The 19,670-nt window shown below is 36.3% G+C and overlaps 1 protein-coding gene across 1 annotated transcript; it reads left to right on the forward strand.

The window, feature by feature from the left end:
* Nucleotides 1-10,567: 10,567 nt before the first annotated feature.
* LOC138895354 (protein FAR1-RELATED SEQUENCE 5-like) lies at nt 10,568-11,359 on the forward strand. The gene is made up of 2 exons (XM_070180035.1): nt 10,568-10,751; nt 11,028-11,359. Exons 1-2 carry the CDS (start codon nt 10,568-10,570, stop codon nt 11,357-11,359), a joined length of 516 nt encoding a protein of 171 aa, XP_070036136.1.
* The last annotated feature ends 8,311 nt before the right edge of the window (nt 11,360-19,670 follow it).

Genomic DNA, 19,670 nt, shown 5'->3' on the forward strand with positions numbered 1-19,670 from the left:
GACTTGTATGTACGACATCCATTCTTCTGCTGCGAGGGGTTTATTTACATGTTAAAGATCGGGTCTAAGACGTACCTGGTGAAGAGAGCCTTATTTCAACGATAGTGCGAAGACTCTATGCGTATTCACATCGAGACCGATCCTTGCTATAAACTCTTTGATTAATGAAACACACGAACAAATTGAATGAAAGCTTGTGCTGGAATTTTTCTCACAAATCTCAACTCAACGGTAGAAGATCAAGAAACACTTTTCTTGTAATTGTATTTTCTCTCTTGGCTTTGTATTGTATTCTTCTTTCACAAAGTGATTTTTATTCTCAAGACTTAATGCGGCAAATTTTCTTTATCATCCTTTATATAGCATCACTTGTAAACCCTTTTCCTATCTGGTTGAGGTAATGATTTACTTAGGTAAAAGTTTATTCCAAAATAAACTTATGAAATTTTCCATTGGAGAAACGTATATACCATTTCTAATGGGATACGTGCGCCGTCGTCAGCTTGTCCTTTATGGACGTTCCAATTCAATTCCAAATTTGATTGGATTATGAGAATTAACTAATATTTTATATTAAAAAATATCAATCCCATATTTAATGGGTTTGAACTAATCTCACGTCCATTTTTGGACTTTGTTGTCCGTCCAATTATAAATTGGATTTCCAAATAATATATTATATACATACTTTATATAAATAAACATTAATTATATGTATATATATCACATATATATTTCAACCAAGAGATAATTTAATTTTCAATTCCAAATAGAAAACTTCAATTTGTTCACAATATTAATTATATCCTCTGTGCTAGCAAATATTATAATATTTCGTTTGGACTAATAATTTATTTTATTTGACTAATCAAATTCTTTAATTTAATTATCAAACAATAAAATAATTAATTCTTTAGCAAAGATCAGAACACTCGTTAGTGTGCGACCCCATAGGTTCAATACTAAGCCGGTAGTAAATTGATCATATCAGTATACTAATCAAGGGTGGCGTCTAGCAACACTTCTTAACGACCGGATAGCATGAAGAATACAATTTACTCTCAAGAACCGATAGATGAATAATGTAGTATTTTCTTCTGTCCTTATAGCTCTGGGTTACCCTAGGATATGGTTCAACTGTCAAATCCTAATAGGCGACCAACTATGTGTTCATGTCAAATATAATCGACCATTGAATGACCTAAGAAACTCTTTTCTTCTTTCATTCAATTGCCCTGACCAAGGTCCTAATTTGATCGTTAATAATTCATGGCAACATGGAGCTTAAACTCATTACCAAGAGTCGACAGATTCCATATTGATCAATCACTACTTCTACAAGTATTTAGTTATACCCAATATCTTTTCAACTATCGCTCTAGGGCCATAGGTATCTAGTATCAAAGCACAATAAATAACTTGTCAATTACTATGACGATCTCAGGTCAAAGGAAACTCTTACATCACATTCTTCAAGAGATTATCCTATTGACAGTTTATGGTAATTCTGACTATTAGGAATTATCCAATGAGTCGGTTCAATGATCATATCTCTATATGCATCATTTATCTATGTGATTTAGTTTATAAGATCAACTAATATTTATCCAATAAAGATAATCACATAAATATTGATCTAACCGGATTACTAATGTCCAATTTAATAATCCTATGATCAAGAATAAATTTAGATTAAATTATAAGAAATTTTACCCTCATTATCATGATCTCCATCATGATGACAAGTCTCAAAATTTAATTAAGGACCTTATCAAGTTAATTAAATAATTAATAATAACAATGATAAAAGAATATCAAATGCCATATATGTTTTATATCAAATAACGTTCATAAAAATACGTTCAAATCATCAAATGTGAGATTGGATCTAGGGCATATCTGTAACGACCCGAGTTGTCGTTTTAAGAATTAACGCCTTGTTCAGTGACTTAAGGTCTCGAGCAATTTCGTAAAAGATATTATGACCCGCGGGTGTGGTCGAGTTTGATTTTCGAAAGATTCAGAATTTAATTAAAAGAACAATTCTTATTTAAGAAGCTTAAAAGAAAAGAGTTGACCAGAGAGTTGACTTTTTGCTATTGGGACCGGACTCCAATTCTGAAAATTGGAATACCTACATTATGTTATTTATGACTTGTGTGTAAAATTTCAAGTAATTCCGAATTGATTTGATACGTTTCGGTGCAGAACATAGAAGTTGGGAGATTCGAAAACTCATAATTCGATTTGAGGCGCGATTCATAATTTTGACGTTGTTTGACGAGATTTGAAGCCTCTACTAAGTTCGTATTGTATTTTGGGATGTGTTGGTATATTTGGTTGAGGTCCCGAGTGTAACGACCCGGTCGGTCGTTTTGAGAATTAGAGCCCCGATCCCCTAATATCTGTTTTTCCCATATTTGTTTCTGCTTTTGGGACTTGCCGGTGTGATTGGTTATGGAATTCTGAGAGTTTTGGGACACTTAATCCCTAGTTGTGAGTTTAAGCCATAGAGTTTGGACCGTAATCGAAACTGTGTGAAGACGGATCTGGAATAGAATTCCGACGGCTCCGTTAGCTTCGTTGAGTGATTTTGGGGTTAGGAGCGCGTCCATAATGTGTTTTGGAGGTCTGTGGTAGATTTAGGCTTGAATTGGCGAAAGTTAATTTTTCGGCGATTTCGGCCAATAGTGGAAATTTTGATATCGAGTTCGGAATGGAATTCCGAAGTGGCTGTAGGTTCGTGGTGTCATTTGTGACATGTGTGTAAAATTTGAGGTCATTCGGACTAGATTTGATGTAGTTCGGCATCGTTTGTAGAATTTGGAATTTTTTTTAAATTCTTAGGCTTGAATCCGTGCTTAATTCATGATTTTGGTGTTGTTCGATGTGGTTTGAAGGCTCGTCTAAGTTCGTATGGTATTTTAGGATTGGTTGGTATGTTTGGTTGAGGTCCCGGGGGCCTCGGGTGTGTTTTAGATGCTTAACGGGTGAGAGCTTGGACTTAGAGGAATTTTTGAGTTGTTGGTTCTGGTGTTTTCGCACCTACGGTGGGGATTCCGCAGGTGCGGCCTCGCAGAAGCGAGGTTGGGATCACAGGTGCGCTTTTAGGCTAGGGAGTCAATGGTCGCATATGCGACGAGTGAGTCGCAGGAGCGGAGCCGCATCTGCAGAAGGGCAGTCGCAGATGCGAAGGTGAGAAGGACCCAAAGTTCCGCAGAAGCAGACGATTGAGCACAAAAGCACATCCGCAGGTGCGGACTCAAGCGCGTAAGTGCGTACCCAGCCCTGATAAGTGAACTTCACACCTGCGTTGATTTTTCCGCATGTGCGGCCCCATGCATGCATGTGCGGAAATCACTGGGCAGAAAAGTGGATCCAAGGTTAAGAATGGATGGTACCTATAATCAGACCCAAATTCTGAAGAACTGACGGTTCTATTGGTGACCCATTCAAAAGAAGCTGGCCTCTCTTTTGGCTTTTGAAACTTCGATTAGTGACACATACTCATACGCAGGAGCCGCCAGCCGGATCGACCAACAAATGATAGGCCAGAGAGATGGGCTCATTCGACTAATCAGTGATCCCTGGGCCTACCTAACACAAATGTCCCTGAAATAGGGGATTGGTTGATCGGAAAGCTCAGGCAGGAGTAGGACATTCCGTACAAATCTTTCTGATCGGGCAGGGGGGACGGCGGGGAGGCCGGCTCCACCAGTTGGTTGCCGAAGATGACCCCTCTCCTTGGTCTCCAAATAAGTTTTTATAATAGTCAAAAACACTTAAAACCACGAATAAATTGGAGATGATGGTGATGTTCGAGGGTTTGAAATTTCATAACACAAAATTCGATTTAGAGCACGGTGGGAGACGATTTCTCGATGATTTTTGAAGGAGAACTATTGGGTAACTAATTCTAACTCTATTTTGATCATAATACATTAATCTATTGCTGTTTTCCTCGTCTAATTAAGGAAATTGAGGGTAGAAGTTTGAAAATGGGGGAAAAGGTTCTCCAATTAAAAATCTGAGATTTGAATGGGAATTTGACGTCGGATTTAGATGATTTTTATTCGAGTGAACTCGTGAGTGAATGGGTGTTCATAATTTGTAATTTTACCCGATTCCGAGACGTGGGCCCGGGGAGACTTTTTGGGCGTTTTCCCTAATTTCACGCTTTAGCTTCGAATTAATTAGCTAAATTAGTTACTTGTAGTTATATTTCCATTATGCAATTAATTTGAATAGATTCGGGCCATTTGGAGTCGGATATTCGTGGCAAGAACATGATATCGAGTTGATTTGAGCGGTTCGAGGTAAGTGGCTTGCCTAACCTTGTGTTGGGGACTTTTCCCTTAAGATGTTTGACATTAATTGATGTGTGGGCGCCGTGTACGTGAGGTGACGAGTACGTACATGGGCTATTATTGCAAAAATCCCATTTTTCCTTAACCTTTCTTATCCTTGTAGAAGGATTTCGTCATTTTTGAGTTTACTTTAGATAATCCTATAATGGCAGTGATGTCTGAAGTACGGGCTGTAACAACATGTCCCCTAATAAATATTTTCCCCCAAATGATAACTCTTAAAGGCTTGCGAAAATATGATGTAACATCATTAAATTACTTTATATACTTTCAAAATTAATTGACTTACGATGTACTTTCACGTACAAAAATATGGGGTGTAACATCATTCCCTCCTTTGAAACATTCATCCTCGAATGTTGACTGATGCGCTTATCATTCTTATAACCTACTTTAATATTGTCCTTTGCCATCTAGGCAACTGTTCTATGAATAAATCCAAAGGCCAGGGCATTCCCCCTTTAGGCCTCTTTCTCACGCCACGACTCATGGTCAGAATTCTTCCAATCTCGTAACTATTGCTACCTTCTATCATGCAGTCTGTACGACTTTGTCCTTGTATGTGTGCCTATGAGACTCTTCTCTCATTTTCCTCCAGTTTTTAACCAATCTCTAGGCCTCACTTTGTGAACATATACAGGACTACGGCAAGCTGTCCCTTTGGGTATCTATATGTATATTGAAGTCCTTCGCTTGGTACTTTGTTAAATGTACCACTATTGCTATATTTTGTTTCCTATCCTTGGTTATCTGTCCTTATGTCTTTACTACAACTAGGTAGGTCATGCTATACCGTAACACTTACATCGGTTTATTACTACCTAGGTCTGCCACCCAATTCCAGGTTACTCTCTCGCTGCTTATCCAATATTTATAAATTTAAGTCCTTTAGTTCTTCCTCATTACTGTTCATCTTAAGAATGACGGCCTAATCTCATCTCATACTTTATAAATTTTATCCATCCATTGTTGATTCACCTTAATTTTAATCCATAATCTACCACTGATAACTTGAAACTTCTTACATAATACATTGTCACTAAGGCTCACATCTCATCGGGGGACATTTGAAGTGATTTGCCTGATCCTCCTAGGGATGATACTATACTTCAATAACCGTATTTCATAGCATCCCAACGTGATTCATCATATGGGTTCTAATCCCGTGCAACTTATGAAATCCCTTTTCTCAAAATTGTTACTCAATCAAAGGCCTAAATGTCATCCTCTTATATATCACAATTACACCCTTATTATACTACCAGGGAAGCATTTCATCTCTTCTAATTGCTCTTAGTCTTAGACTCCTCCGAGTCAATTCAAGCTATACTGAGCTTTCTATAACTTACGGAAACCATCAACTCTCTTATTTTGATAGGCTTAATCCCGATGCCTTACCTATTCTTGTCACCTTCTCACTCATCTTTTCTTATCCTTACTCCCATCTACCTAAAACCTTGTCACTCTACCATACTTTAGCTTGCGACCTACACATATCTATTTATACTACTTGCAACCTTCCTTTAACTTGCTAGCACCATAGATTTTCTTTCGTGCCTTCTCAGTTGCCTATAACTATAAGCAATTACTTTTCCTGGTCGTTCTGCCACTTGTTGCATGAATACATGGCTTATCTCATTGCCCATAATTACTGGAATTTCCTGTAACTCATATGATCTCAAATATCAGCTTTTGATTTTTTTTCTTCTTCCCATTCATTAGCCACAATAGATGCCACTTTCTTATGGAGTACATATAATGTTGTAGTGAAACTATTGTTACAAGACTATTTCTTCTTTATGTCACTATGCTTAGGTGGAAGCCTTCTACCTTATTTCCCCAGCTGGTCTTTCTTTATAGTACTTAAGGAGACCTTCTGGCTCTTGTAAAGTTACGAGCTTGTTATATTGTATACCCAAAGGAATTCTCGATGTTCTTACTCGCCTACAAATATCCTTAGTTATATACCTTCGTTCCCTTGTGCTCGTAGGGTTACTTCTGAACTCAAATTTTGATTGTCCCCTTAGTGGCACTCTCTCTTATTTCCATAACACTTATACGGTACCTTTAATTACTACAACTCCTATCTGAATATTTCTCAAGGGTTACAACGTCATATCTACGAGACTGAATTCACTATGTTCGGGTTCACTACGTCTATCTTGCATGATCTATTTATTTATCCCTGACCTCTTGTCTAGCCATAACTAGGCTCTTCCTGAATCAACTACAGACTACTCGTTGGTCCATTCTCATATCTATATTCCGCGTAACCCTTCTTGGGTTATGTCCTTTGTCTTAACTTACCTATGGCATTGGCTCCTTATGTATTAAGTGTTTCTCGCACTTATTTATCAATAACATAGGGTGCGGAAACCTTATTGGTTCTCCCCAGCGTCATGCTTGCATAATGTTCTGGATTCATATCATATCTGTAGGATCTGAATAAATGCAATCTCATTCCTTTCACCTCATCATCTTTAGCATCTTTTCACATTTTCACTGACATCTTACTCATCTTGCGGTAACCCTTCTGTACCAAGGATAACTAAATTTTACGCACGAGGGTGACGCCTAGTGTAACTGGCACACTTAGTCCCTTAAGCTTAACTTTGCTCACAATGCTTGCTTTAGGAAGCGTCTTCCTGAATGGCCTTTAAATGTTATTCTTCTGTTGTCCATTCTATTATCGCCGGAACGTGATCGCTGAAATTCTCACGATGTCGACTATTATCAAATCCTTCGGTCCCTAATTCATGTTCAGTTTATCTTGTTCACCAACCCATACTGATTTCTATTACTTTGGGGGTCTAACATTTCCTTCTGGTAATCACGTTGGGGTCACCAACTCATTTCTCAAAATGGGGATATGACTTTATGGCTTATACTCTTTTATTGCCTCAAGGCCTGTCACCTCTTGTCTTTTCCTTCACTTGACTATACACTCTATCATCCTGTCATATTTTGATTTATTGATATCACTCATTAATCACATCTTACTCATAATTCTTTATATACTCTCTTCTTATTCTTTTGCTAATATTTCTGTCTATCACTCTATTATGAAAACTTCAACAAAGCATTCTTTCACTTATAACTCCCCTTGCTTTATCTCACTGGCTCTTCGGGATGCCTAACATTCTCTTTTTTTTCCTAGAGACGAGAGTTATACTAAGGTAAATATTTATCCCATCTAGAATTTCACTGCCTATCTTCTAAAATTTCTGAATATTCCAGTATTCATATCTGACAATTCAATTCTAGAGTGCACCATTTAGACGTCTCGTAAGGAGAACTATTACCATATTTTGCACTATCCTTCAGAAATGTTAGCTAATGATAACAATCCATCCATAATTTTGGGTTGTTATGACTTCTATATTAATTTATTATTGGTAAACTATGCCTAGCCAATTCATGCTAGCGTTCATTCTCCTCTGTGAAAATTGAAAGAATCATAACTCATTTTTAACTTCAAAACATAGAGTGTAGATCTTCTGCAGAGTCACAATGTTCTAGACATTGTTTTATGCCCCACTGCCATTTTCCCTTAGGCTTGGGCGGATGCCGTAGAATTTTCTACTATAATTAGTACGCCTCTTGGTAAATTTGGTGAGCGGCTAGAAACTATTTCTGCACCAAGTGGTAAAGATATTTCCTAGGCTGGTTACTGTAACCAAAAGAAAAGTTCCAAACTTCATGCCAGCATATCCCTATGTGCAGAGTAGACTAGATACTACCGCGCTACCAAGATAAGATGGTTTGACTCATGTTTAATGGCATTCTTGACTTGTGAGGTCCTTTACTCTAACCCCAACTGGATTCTGATATCCCATCCTTCTCTTAAACTATATATGTTAGCTCCCATATGGCATAATTGAGATAGGTGTGGTCAATTGTATATATCTCTGTTACTGTTGAAAGTAACTCAGAATGCTTATATTTATCTGCCTGAATTGTAAATATTGATAATCTACACTAACTGAGTACCTAGTATCCTTCTTCACATTGCTTCTTTTAGGTGTTGAAACTTGTATCTACCTTATGATTCTCTTATTTATTTTTACCATATGGGTGGATAGATATTCTTGCCTTAGGGCTCTTTATCAAGGAGCTTACACGTCTTAATACACACATGATCTGCTGAAGACCATACATTTACTCATCATAAGTCTGATGCAAAATCGAGTTCCTCTGACTCAACTCTTCCACAACCACATTCGATCTCTTACCAACTGTCTTTTTGGATATAGGTATCGTTGTATTAATAAAATAAAAGTTAGGAGTTTGAATCTTACAACTAAGCTCTACCACACGATCTAGAGTAAGAAGAAAGAGTAAAAGTCCTGAATGCCTTGTAGCCTCCTACTTATAAGTGTTGTGCACAACACACCCATAAACAAGACTCTACTAGACACGGGTTGTAGATTCCCTAGGATAGAACTGCTCTGATACCAAGTTTGTCACACCCCAAACCTGAAGAGGCGTGGCCGGCACCCGGTTCGATACTCGGCCCGAGCGTACCACTCTGGAACTGTGAACTATGGAGGGTAACCCTCAGCTTAGGCCGATGAGGCCATATTCTGAATCATCTGAAAATAACATCTGCAACCAACAATAACAAACTAAACATCTACATATGGTTGGTAAAGCCATAATACTGATATAAATAATGTACAGGACTCGTCTACATGCCTCTAGGAATAACTGAATTGTATCATGGTCGGGACAGGGCCTCGACCTACTCATCAAACCTGTATATGTAAAATGGACTCCAAGGTATCGACCTGGTAACTCCGAGGAAGTGGAGCTTACCAACCAAGCTGATGTTTGACTTTGTCTACTAGGAAGGTCTATCCAGTTGTCTATTAGTACATGCATGCCAAAATCGTCAACCATATGTAGTTACGGGATCATGCCAAAATGAAGGATAGGTTTAGCCTTAACATACCTTTGCAATCATCTCTCCAATCGTCAACCAAGCTCAATATGATCTTCTTACGTCTACAATGAGTAACCCGACTTCGTCGTCATCATATAAGCATTGTAATTCTCATATTTTAAAATTAATATTCTACAAAAAAAAAGGACAACACCTCCCCTGTTTTTACTATATCCCATAAGTTACTAAAAGTGACCAAACAAACAGCCCAAACAACAATAATATAATTCACAATAAACTCTCTTATTACTTCAACAACCATTTTGAGCGGCAAGCTCAATTTATAATTAACAAAATATAATTTAATCCAATTCCTTTTCCATGAATCTGCCTACAACTTGTATAACATCATACTTATGCTTACCATATCATTTTCATCCCAAAACATCATAAGAATAATCTTCAAAAATAGTCCACACGCCTAACACCTTAACCTTTATCATCAACCTCTTGTTTTTTATGTTATCTTCTTCAATCCACTGAATTAGCACATAGATAAGCTTAACAACAGCAGCCACAACATAATCAAACTATTTATAACAACTTCCAGCCACAACCAACCCTATATATAGCCTCAACACAGCCCACCAAAAAGATAACGATTTCTTATGCCATGTCAATTACTATCTTGAAGATTTTAACTCAAACAACTCAAACAACACATGATTAACCTTAAGCACAATCAAGAACATGATTTACATACCTTAGGCAGTATATACAACTTGAAATTTTAGCCATAACAACATATATATAGCCTTAAAACAACCCAACAAAAGATAACAACAACTCTTCCCCTTTCAAGTGTTATCTTATAATCTTCATCCAATAACTTAACCAACACATAGATAAGATTAATCCCAAGAAATAGGGTGTTATACATACCTTAAATAATCTGAAAAAACTCGAACCAAAGCTTCCATTATCTTATAACCACCCTTAATCACATCACGATACCATAGAGACTCTCTTCTTCACTTAGGCTAACTTTTGATGTTTGATTATAGTGTATTCCTTTGAAATTTGTTTGGAGCCTTTGGGGAGCTGTTTGGGAGGGTTTGGAGAGTGTGAGTCTGGAAGGAGAATGAAAAATGAGCAAAGCTCATCCCAAAAATGAGATAAGAATAAGTGAAGATTGGGCCCGATCAAGTGGGTCCCATAAATTAAAGAGCATAATCATGAGATAGCTTCACCAAAAAAGAGGCATTTACTAAGATCTGCACGTTCGATAACTAAAACCAAAGGCCTAGTAAATGAAAATATGGTTAATGCTGGAATAAAGCCAACAACAACGTATTCTTACTTGGTAGAAGAAGCCGATGGGGCTAATATTTTGGGATATTCAAAGAAAGATTGTTGTAATTTTATACAGCAATTGATGAAATCTAAGGTGGAAGCTGGGGATGCTCAAAGTGTTGTTAATGAATTTAATCATAGACAAGCAAGTTAGACACTCTTTTATTGGGACGTCCAACTTGATTCTGAAGGGCGTATAGCTAACATTGTTTGGAGAGATGGTCGGTCCAGAATTGACTATGGTTTTTTTGGTGATGTTGTTTCTTTTGGTACCACATATCAGACAAACAAGTATCGTATGATTTGTGTACCATTTATTAGAATCAACCATCATTGGCAAAATATTATTTTTAGTTGTGCTTTTTTGTCTTATGAGTCTGCTGAATCTTTCAAATGGTTATTCTCTATATTTTTAAAGTCAATAGGAGGTATTGCCCCACAAACTATTATAATTGATCAAGCTCGAGGAATGGAAATTTCCATTAGAGAAGTGATGTCTGGCACTAGACATAGATTGTGTCAATGGCACATATCTCAGAATGCCCTATCTCATTTAGGCTCACTGAAGAATGATAAAGGTTTTTGCAAACTTTTTAATAAGTGTATGTCTGAATGTGATTCTGTTACTGAATTTGAACAAATATGGGAGATGATGCTTACAACATACAACGTAGAAGAACACGAGTGGTTGAATAATCTTTACAATATTCGAAAAATGTGGTCTACGACTTTTAATAATGATGTGTTTAGTGCTTGACTAAAAGCCACATCTCGAAGTGAAAGTACTAATCATGTGTTGAATGGGCTTGGAGATTTGAGCACTTATTTGCACATATTTGTGATTAACTATGAGAAAAATGTAGTAAATAAGTAATGTAGTAAATAAGTGGCGGTTGAATAAAGAACATGAAGGCTTCAATTGTAAACAAGGTAAGCCTACACTTGCTGTTAAAGGTAGTCCAATTTTAACTCAGGTTTCTGCAATCTACACGCACAAGATTTACAATATATTTGAGAAAGAGTTTTTTGAAAGGAACCGGGGCATGTTTTATCGAGGCACAAATATACGATGATGGTAAAATGTCCAGGTATGAAGTAAGAATGCATAATTCAAGCAAGAGTTGGTTTGTTGAGTTAGATTTTACAACTTTACATGTGACATGCACTTGCAAGAAGTTTGAATCTATGGGTATTCTATGTGCACACTGTTTATTGATATTAACTTCAAAGAAAGTGTCTCAAATCCCTGAGAAATACATTTTGAAGAGATGGACCAAAGATGTGAGGAAAAGAATAAAAATATTGCCAAGTAAGAGTGGTTCTATCAATGGAAATTCAGAATCTAAGATTGTTTACACTAACAATGTGATGCAGAGTTGTTATAATCTTGCTTATCTTAGCAAATCTAATGTGGAATGTCGGGAAATTCTACAAAAACATCTCGAAAATGCTTCAATTGAGATAGATGACTATCTAGGCAAGTTGGACGGTTCTGATATCCATATTTTCACCAAAAATGGTAAGCAAAACATAGAAGAGAAGGTATTGGACCCTCTTTATGTAAGAGCACCAGGTGTTCACAAAGAACGTATTCCCAACCATTAGGATAAACCCAAAAAAAGAAAAGCAACTCAACCAACTACTCAGGGGAGAATCCGTAAGAATTATGCAACTCTTTACTTTATTTTTATTTTTGATCCATCTAATTAGTTGTTTTTGTTACAGAGAAATCTCAAAAAGTGGTTGCACCACCAATAAAAAAATTGTTTGAGGACAATGCATACACTCCTCAAGTAATATTTCCTTTATCATAAGCAAATTTTCACGTTAGTTTTCTTTTAGGATTATTCATACGGTGTTTCTTATATTAAATAACTGTTTCATATTATCAACTTATCTTGAACTTACTTTTTTGTAAGGATTATGCTTTTGATTTGGATATGATCGAATCAAGTGTCTCATTTTTAACCTTGTTAGAAGGTGTTGATAAAACTACATAGGTAATTTAACAATACTTTCTTGTACATGAGTCCTGTAGGAATAGTGCAATTATATTTGAAAATTTTCACTATTTTAATTTTTTTTGGGTGTAGCTATCATCTACAAGTACGTGAAAACCAGGACCAAATTACAATTGAAGTGCTATGACTCGACTGCCGTTAATGAGATTTATTGCTGCATTTACAGTTTTGGCAAAGAGTAGGAGCCATTAGATTGGAGATGCTAGTTTTGACAATGGAATTCTTTGATATTAGTATTTTGAGACTTTTGAGAAGGAGATGCTAGTGAACTTGGTTGCTCTAATTTTTAAATAGTAGTAGCATTTTATATACAATTGTGAACTAAGAAATCATTTCAATGAATAATGATTGGATGTTGTCATGTAAGAAAAATAAATGCTTTTGTTATTATTATCTTTTTTAATAAGTAAAGCTGAATGTTGTCATTACTCTTCGTGTTTTTCCGATTTTGGATTTTCAAGTCTTTGGTTAAGCTTATGAAACTTATCCGTAGGGACGATGATATAATATGATGGTATTTATAAAGGAGCTCTTAGACATCTTGAATAACCTTATAGGATGCTTCCTCCGAAAGCTAAGTTTTCTTGTATTTAACTTAATTTCTACGTGTTAGAGCTAAGTAGAACAATTATCTTGTAGGCTGCCTTGTTGAATGCCTTTAACAGTGATTAGTCTTGTGATTTTATAGCTAATTTTTATGTTAAAGAAAAGTTGAATGATCTACTATAAGTTAGTGTGGAAAGGTGGAAGCTAGTATATTTTTGGCTTTATAAGATCCTGGAAAAATCAATGAGGGTGTATTTGCAGCAAAATATTATTTAAGAAGAAAGAAGGAGAATTTGGGTGGTTAATGAGAAATTTGTTAGCCTTGATTTGCTCCCTTACGATATCTGCCGTGGAACAACAGAATAGCTAGAAAACATTTAAGATTACTATTTAAGATTATATAAAAATTAGATGGCGTTAACTATGGTTAAATACTACTAGTTTATAATTAAATAAGTTTACAAATGTCATTTAATTATTGGCTTGGTGTATACACCGGGTACGAGTAAGTTTTTTTCCACTTCAATATAACACGCGAAGAATAGACTAATAATAGAATGTCTGTTTAGTATAATTTTTACTATAAGAGCCTGTATACCTGCAATGTTCAAGTAAAATTTTGATTTACATGTAGAGGTTTTACAATATGTTTTTGCCAAAATTAAACATTTCTGTTATTCTATATTGAAAGAATAGTTAATAAAAAATTCACAATCAAAATACATACAATCTGCACCCAAAAAAAAGTAGTATGGTAAGCAATTAAATTTTATTGGATTAAATCCATAAAATAATTTGGACTATATTAAATTAAGACGATAGTCCAGACAAATATTGTGGCTAGTAAATTGGATTAATTATTTAAGTTATATATATATATATGTGTGTGTGTGTGTGTGTGTGTGTGTGTGTGTGTGTGTGTGTGTGTGGGCTAGTCCATTTAATTGGGCTAAAAGTTAAATGATGAGCCCATTTTATTAGCCTGATACCCAAATAGCTATTAGTCCATCTTAAAGCCTAGGCTCATGTCACGTGTCAAGTAATGTGGCAATCCAAGCCAATAAAATCTTGCCATGTGTCAAGAAAAGGGTGTCATACCAAGTCAAATCAACAACAAATAGAGTTGTGCTAAATGTCTAGATGATATTGGTCAGTTCAAACAGACCAATCAAATACTAGAGTCACACCACCTATAACTATAAATAAAGGTATTCATAAAGTTAGAAGACATAAGAATTGAGAACAAGAAGCAAGCAGAGAGCTCGTGGATCAAAGGCTGCAATTTTCTCTATAAACTGCAAGTTCAAGCACTCAAGCTACAAGTTCAAGTTCAAGATCAAGAACGAAGACAAATCAAATACCAAGGCGTTCAAGATCAAATTACTTGTTCGTGGTCAAATCCAAATTCAAGTTCGTGAAGGAGATTCAAGACCAAGTTTTATAAGCCCTTAAATCAAAACAAACTCAAGCTCATCAAGATAGTTTATATTCTTGAAATATCAGAGGAATACTATAGAGATTGTTTATTGAAATCAAATACTAAATTTGTTACACAATTTTCTAATCTTGATTATTTATTTTTTTCGATCCAAAAATTTGTTGTTGTTGCATGCCTAGTGGGATAATTTCTACCTCTCATCTCTTCAATTACCAAATTTCAAGAACACTGAAATGACTCCTAAGAAGACCAACTTCAAATTCACTATTGCTAAGGCTACGGATTCCAAGTTTTCCTTTGATGTGAAAAACTTGTTGGATGCTACCATGGAAAGTGTAGGACCTATCACTAAGAGAAAATCCATGCTTTGCTCCACCATCTACTACAGTTATTCAAGCAATGGTGACTAACACTTCAACTGCTGAAGAAAAACTCGCAAATTTAACAAAGGCAATTGAAGGGTTAACGAAGCATATGCAAGATCAAGATAATCAAATTGTCAAGCTGATAGATAGATTTGAAAGCATGATGGAGGGAGAATCAAGTCATGCACTTGTGAAGCTCCCTATAATGCAAGATAAAAAAGACTCATCTGCAAGGCAAACGATTGCGCCTAAAGAACTTCAGATTTCATGTGACGGGGTAATCCCATTGATCAATTGAAAGACTTCATTATGGGAACCATCAAAGACAAATACGATGTTGTTGCCAAGCCTTCTCTCGCATATGCAAAGCCATACACTTCAAGAATTGATAGTTTGAAGATGCCTACGGGTTACCAACCTCCAAAATTTCAACAATTCGATATTAAATGAAGTCCAAAGTAACACATTGTATACTTCATTGAAACTTGTAATAATGTTGGAACCTATGGAGATTATCTTGTCAAGCAGCTCGTTCGCTCCTTAAAAGGAAATGCTTTTGATTGGTATACTGAGCTCGAGGACGGTTGCATCGATAGCTAGGAGCAACTTGAACATGAATTTCTCAATCGCTTCTATAGCACAGGGCGCACTGTAAGTATGGTTGAACTTACAAACACACGCCAATGGAAAGATGAACCAGCCATTGATTTCATTAATCGATGGAGGAATGCAAACCTTAACTGCAAAAACATACTTGGTGAAGCTTCTTGAATAGAAATGTGCATCCAAGGAATGCATTATGGACTTCGCTACATCCTACAAGGTATCAAGCCTAAGTCGTTTGAATAATTGGCTACACGTGATCATGATATGGAGTTAAGCATATCTTCAAGTGGAAATCAAGGAGCGCTTGTTTATGAACCTCGCAAATGGAAGGATAAACAAGAAATAAAGAAAGGGGGCAAGTTTGTGCCTAAGTCTAAGAGCAAAGAATCAATGAATATTAATTCCTCACCATTTAAGGTCAGTACAAAAGTGAGTAAGAAGCAAAGTGTGAAGACAACGTCCTTACAAGATAAAACCGACCAAAAGTTCTTTGCAGGAAATGCAAGCGAAGGAGTATCCTTTTTTGGACTCCAATGTCCCAACAATTATTGAAGAACTTCTTGAGTTGAAACTCATTGAGTTACCTGAAATGAAGCAGCCAAGCGAAGCTAGAAGGGCTAATGATCCAAATTATTAAAGTACCATCAGTTGATTGGCAACCTTATTGAAAAGTGCTTCATTTTCAAGGAGAAAGTCATGGACGTGATTGATGAAGGAATAATCTTGCTTGAGGATGAGAAGGAAAGTTTGAATCAAGTCTCTGTCACTTTTGGTTCACTTAATCCTATTGTCCTTTGCAATTTTGTTTAAGTACATAAATATGAGGGCATCCAAACTACATCACCATCAAAGATTATTAAATTTGGTGACTTTGAACTTATTGATGTGAGCATATCATTACTTTTCCCTGTAGTAAATAAAGTAATAGTGAAGGAAAGATCTCAAGAGGAAAGTGAATCACGTGATGGTTAAACTGATAACGAAGGTTGGATTCTTATAACTCGGCGGAGATGATGCAAGACAAATTCACAAAAGGAGTCAAAAAAGCAATTGACTAGGGTAAAAGTGATGAAACGACCCACAAGGCAAATGGTAAAGAAGAATTTGAAGAAAACATAAATGGAGGAGAATCACTATCAAAGTCTATGTCATCCCATGACATTGAAAGACTTCTCACTAAGCTGGTTGCGCACACAAATTTCCTGTAATGATATCAAGGCCTCATGTTGTAAGGCAGAGGAAGAAGAGACAAAGAAGGAAAATTCGTCATTGTTGCCACCTCCCTCGTCTGAAGAGCACACTGAGCATCTCTCCAAAGAAGCAAACACTTGTGATGCAAAAATGACATTCACTAATGATGATCTTTTGCTAGGTGAAACACATCATAATAGTCCCCTCTTATGGTTGGCTTTGTGCATGAGCAGAGAATGAGTAGGCGTTTGATTGATGATGGATCTGTCATCCATATTCTCTCAATTCATACTGTCAAAGAGCTTGGTATACCAATGGATGAACTATGTGAAAGTAGTTTGATGATTCAAGGATTTAATCAATAGGGGCAAAGAGCTATAGGGGCTTTCAAATTGGAAATAAATATGGGAGATATGCATTTGAGTGCATGGATGCACGTGATCAATGCAAAGACCTCATATAGGAAGGACATGGATACACGAGAACAATGTAGTTTCGTATACTTACTATCAATGCTTGAAGTACTATGAAGATGGGGTCGAAAAGAAGATAGTTACTAATGATAAACCTTTTACCGAGACAGAATCATACTTTGCAAATGCAAAATTCTACTTAAAGAATTATGTCTCAAAGGATGTTAAGGTTGATGATGTGATGTTGACCAAAAATGTTGTAAAGAAGGTTGATGTCACAACTGGTAAGGAAAAGATTACGATTGAAAAAGATCAAGTGCTTCATGATAAAAACAAGATAAATGAGTCATCTTCAAGTTATGTCCCAAAGGCAAGAAAGGTTGAAGATCCATCTTCTAAACTACAAGGTAATGTTTTAGGAGGCTTGACCCTTCCTATCAAGAGAATTGATACAATTAAGTCATCTACAAAGTTTCTTAAATGGTTTGTTAAATCCTCAAACCATAATTCGCTTCTAATGTAGCACTTCCTGCAAAGCCCACAGATGAGGGCTTTGACCAAATGCCTACAAGTGGTTAGCAAAAGATGGATATGACGTGATTAAGTAGAATCATACTTTGCCAATGCAAAAGATGAGGGCTTAAGTAGAATGAACTGTGCCAATAGCAAAAGATGAATCATACTTTGCCAATGTAAAATTCACTTCCTGAAATAATCACGTGAAGGTTTGGGTTACAAACAACCCACGCCAATATGTATCTCCATAAAAAGGGCAAGTTATAATGACATTACTGCTAAATAAGAGTCTACAACATTTAATGAGAAGCCTTCTGTATTTGATCGACTTACGAAACCAAGGACCTCAGTCTTTGATAGGGTGGAACCATTGAAGAAGAAACACAAGCATCATGGAAGTAATAGAAGGTTCGAAGCACCTATCTTCGCTAAAAAAGAGATTTTTGACCACAACTTGCTCGAGTTTGATTCCTTCTAGAATGAGGCGACAGACACAACTTGTAGTTTCATGCGGAAAGGTCCTCAAAGAAAAGGCTATCTTTCATATCACATATCATATCACAGTTCATGAAGAACAAAATGCTTCATCTCATACGGAAGTCAAGGAAAAATGGCTTGATATTCATAAATGTCATCACATATCTTTCAATGATGGTGATCCTCACGAAGATGAAGACACTAAACATGCACCACCTGAGCTTGAAGAAGGGGTGAAGACAACATTTGATGCACTAAAAAAAGTCAATCTCAGAGTTGTTGAAGATCATATGTAAGTGCCTCTCTCACTGTTGATGAAGAAAGCAAATATATTGAGCTAATTAAGGAATTCAAAGACATATTTGCTTGGAGTTATAAAGAGATGCCAGGTTTAGACCTCAAGGTGGTTGTTCATTATTTTGCTGCCAAACGGGATGCTCGTTCCTGTGAAGAAAACACAACGTCGCTTTAGATCTTAACTGGTTCCTTGATTGAAAAGTTAACAGTCTTATTGAGTCTGATTTTGTTCATGAAGTTAAGTATCCTACATGGATTTCGAGCATCATCCCTACAAGAAAGAAGAATATCCAAATCCGAGTTTGTGTCGACTTTAGGGACCTTAATAATGCTTGCCCTAAAGATGAATTTCCTCTTCCCATCACGGAGCTCATGATTGATGCAATGACTGGATATGAGGCGATGCCTTTCATGGATGGTTCGTTTGGATGTAATCAAATTCATATGGCACCGAAGGATGAAGAACTTACTGCCTTCAGAACCCCTAAAGGTATATACTGCTACAAGATAATACCTTTTGGTTTGAAAAATGCTTGTGCTACATATCAACGTGCCATGCAAAATATTTTTGACGTCATGGTTCTTAAAAACGTGGAGTGTTATGTTGACAACTTTGTAGTAAAATAAAGGAAGAGAGATGATCACTTACAAAATTTGAGGATGGTATTTGAACGGATTCGGAGATACCAGCTCAGAATGAATCCGTTGAAGTGCGACTTTGGAGTTACTTCTCAAAAATTCCTTGGTTTTATTGTTCGACGCCGAGGTATCAAAATTAATCTAGCTAAGATAGATGCTATCTTGAAAATTCCCGAGCCTAAGGATATTCAAGAATTAAAAATATTACAAGGCAAGTTGATATATCTCAGAAGATTTATTTCGAATCTGGCTGGAAGATGCCAACTGTTTAGTCACCTCATGAATAAAGGGTTCCTTTTGAAAGAGACCAAGTTTATAGAAATGCTTTTGAAAATATTAATTCCTATCTAATTAAGCCTCCAGTGCTTGCAGTCCCCATATCTAGAAACCTATTAATATTATATGTTTCAACACAAGAAAGGTCAGTAGGAGCACTTCTGGCTCAGTGAAACAATGAAGGCAAAAAAACTGCACTTTATTACTTGAGTAGGATGATGACACCAAATGAGCTCAAGTATTCACCTATCGAGAAGTTATGCTTGGCACTTGTTTTCTCTAT

This window comes from Nicotiana tomentosiformis, chromosome 7 (genome assembly GCF_000390325.3).
Source record: "Nicotiana tomentosiformis chromosome 7, ASM39032v3, whole genome shotgun sequence".
Classification (NCBI taxonomy): Eukaryota; Viridiplantae; Streptophyta; class Magnoliopsida; order Solanales; family Solanaceae; genus Nicotiana; species Nicotiana tomentosiformis.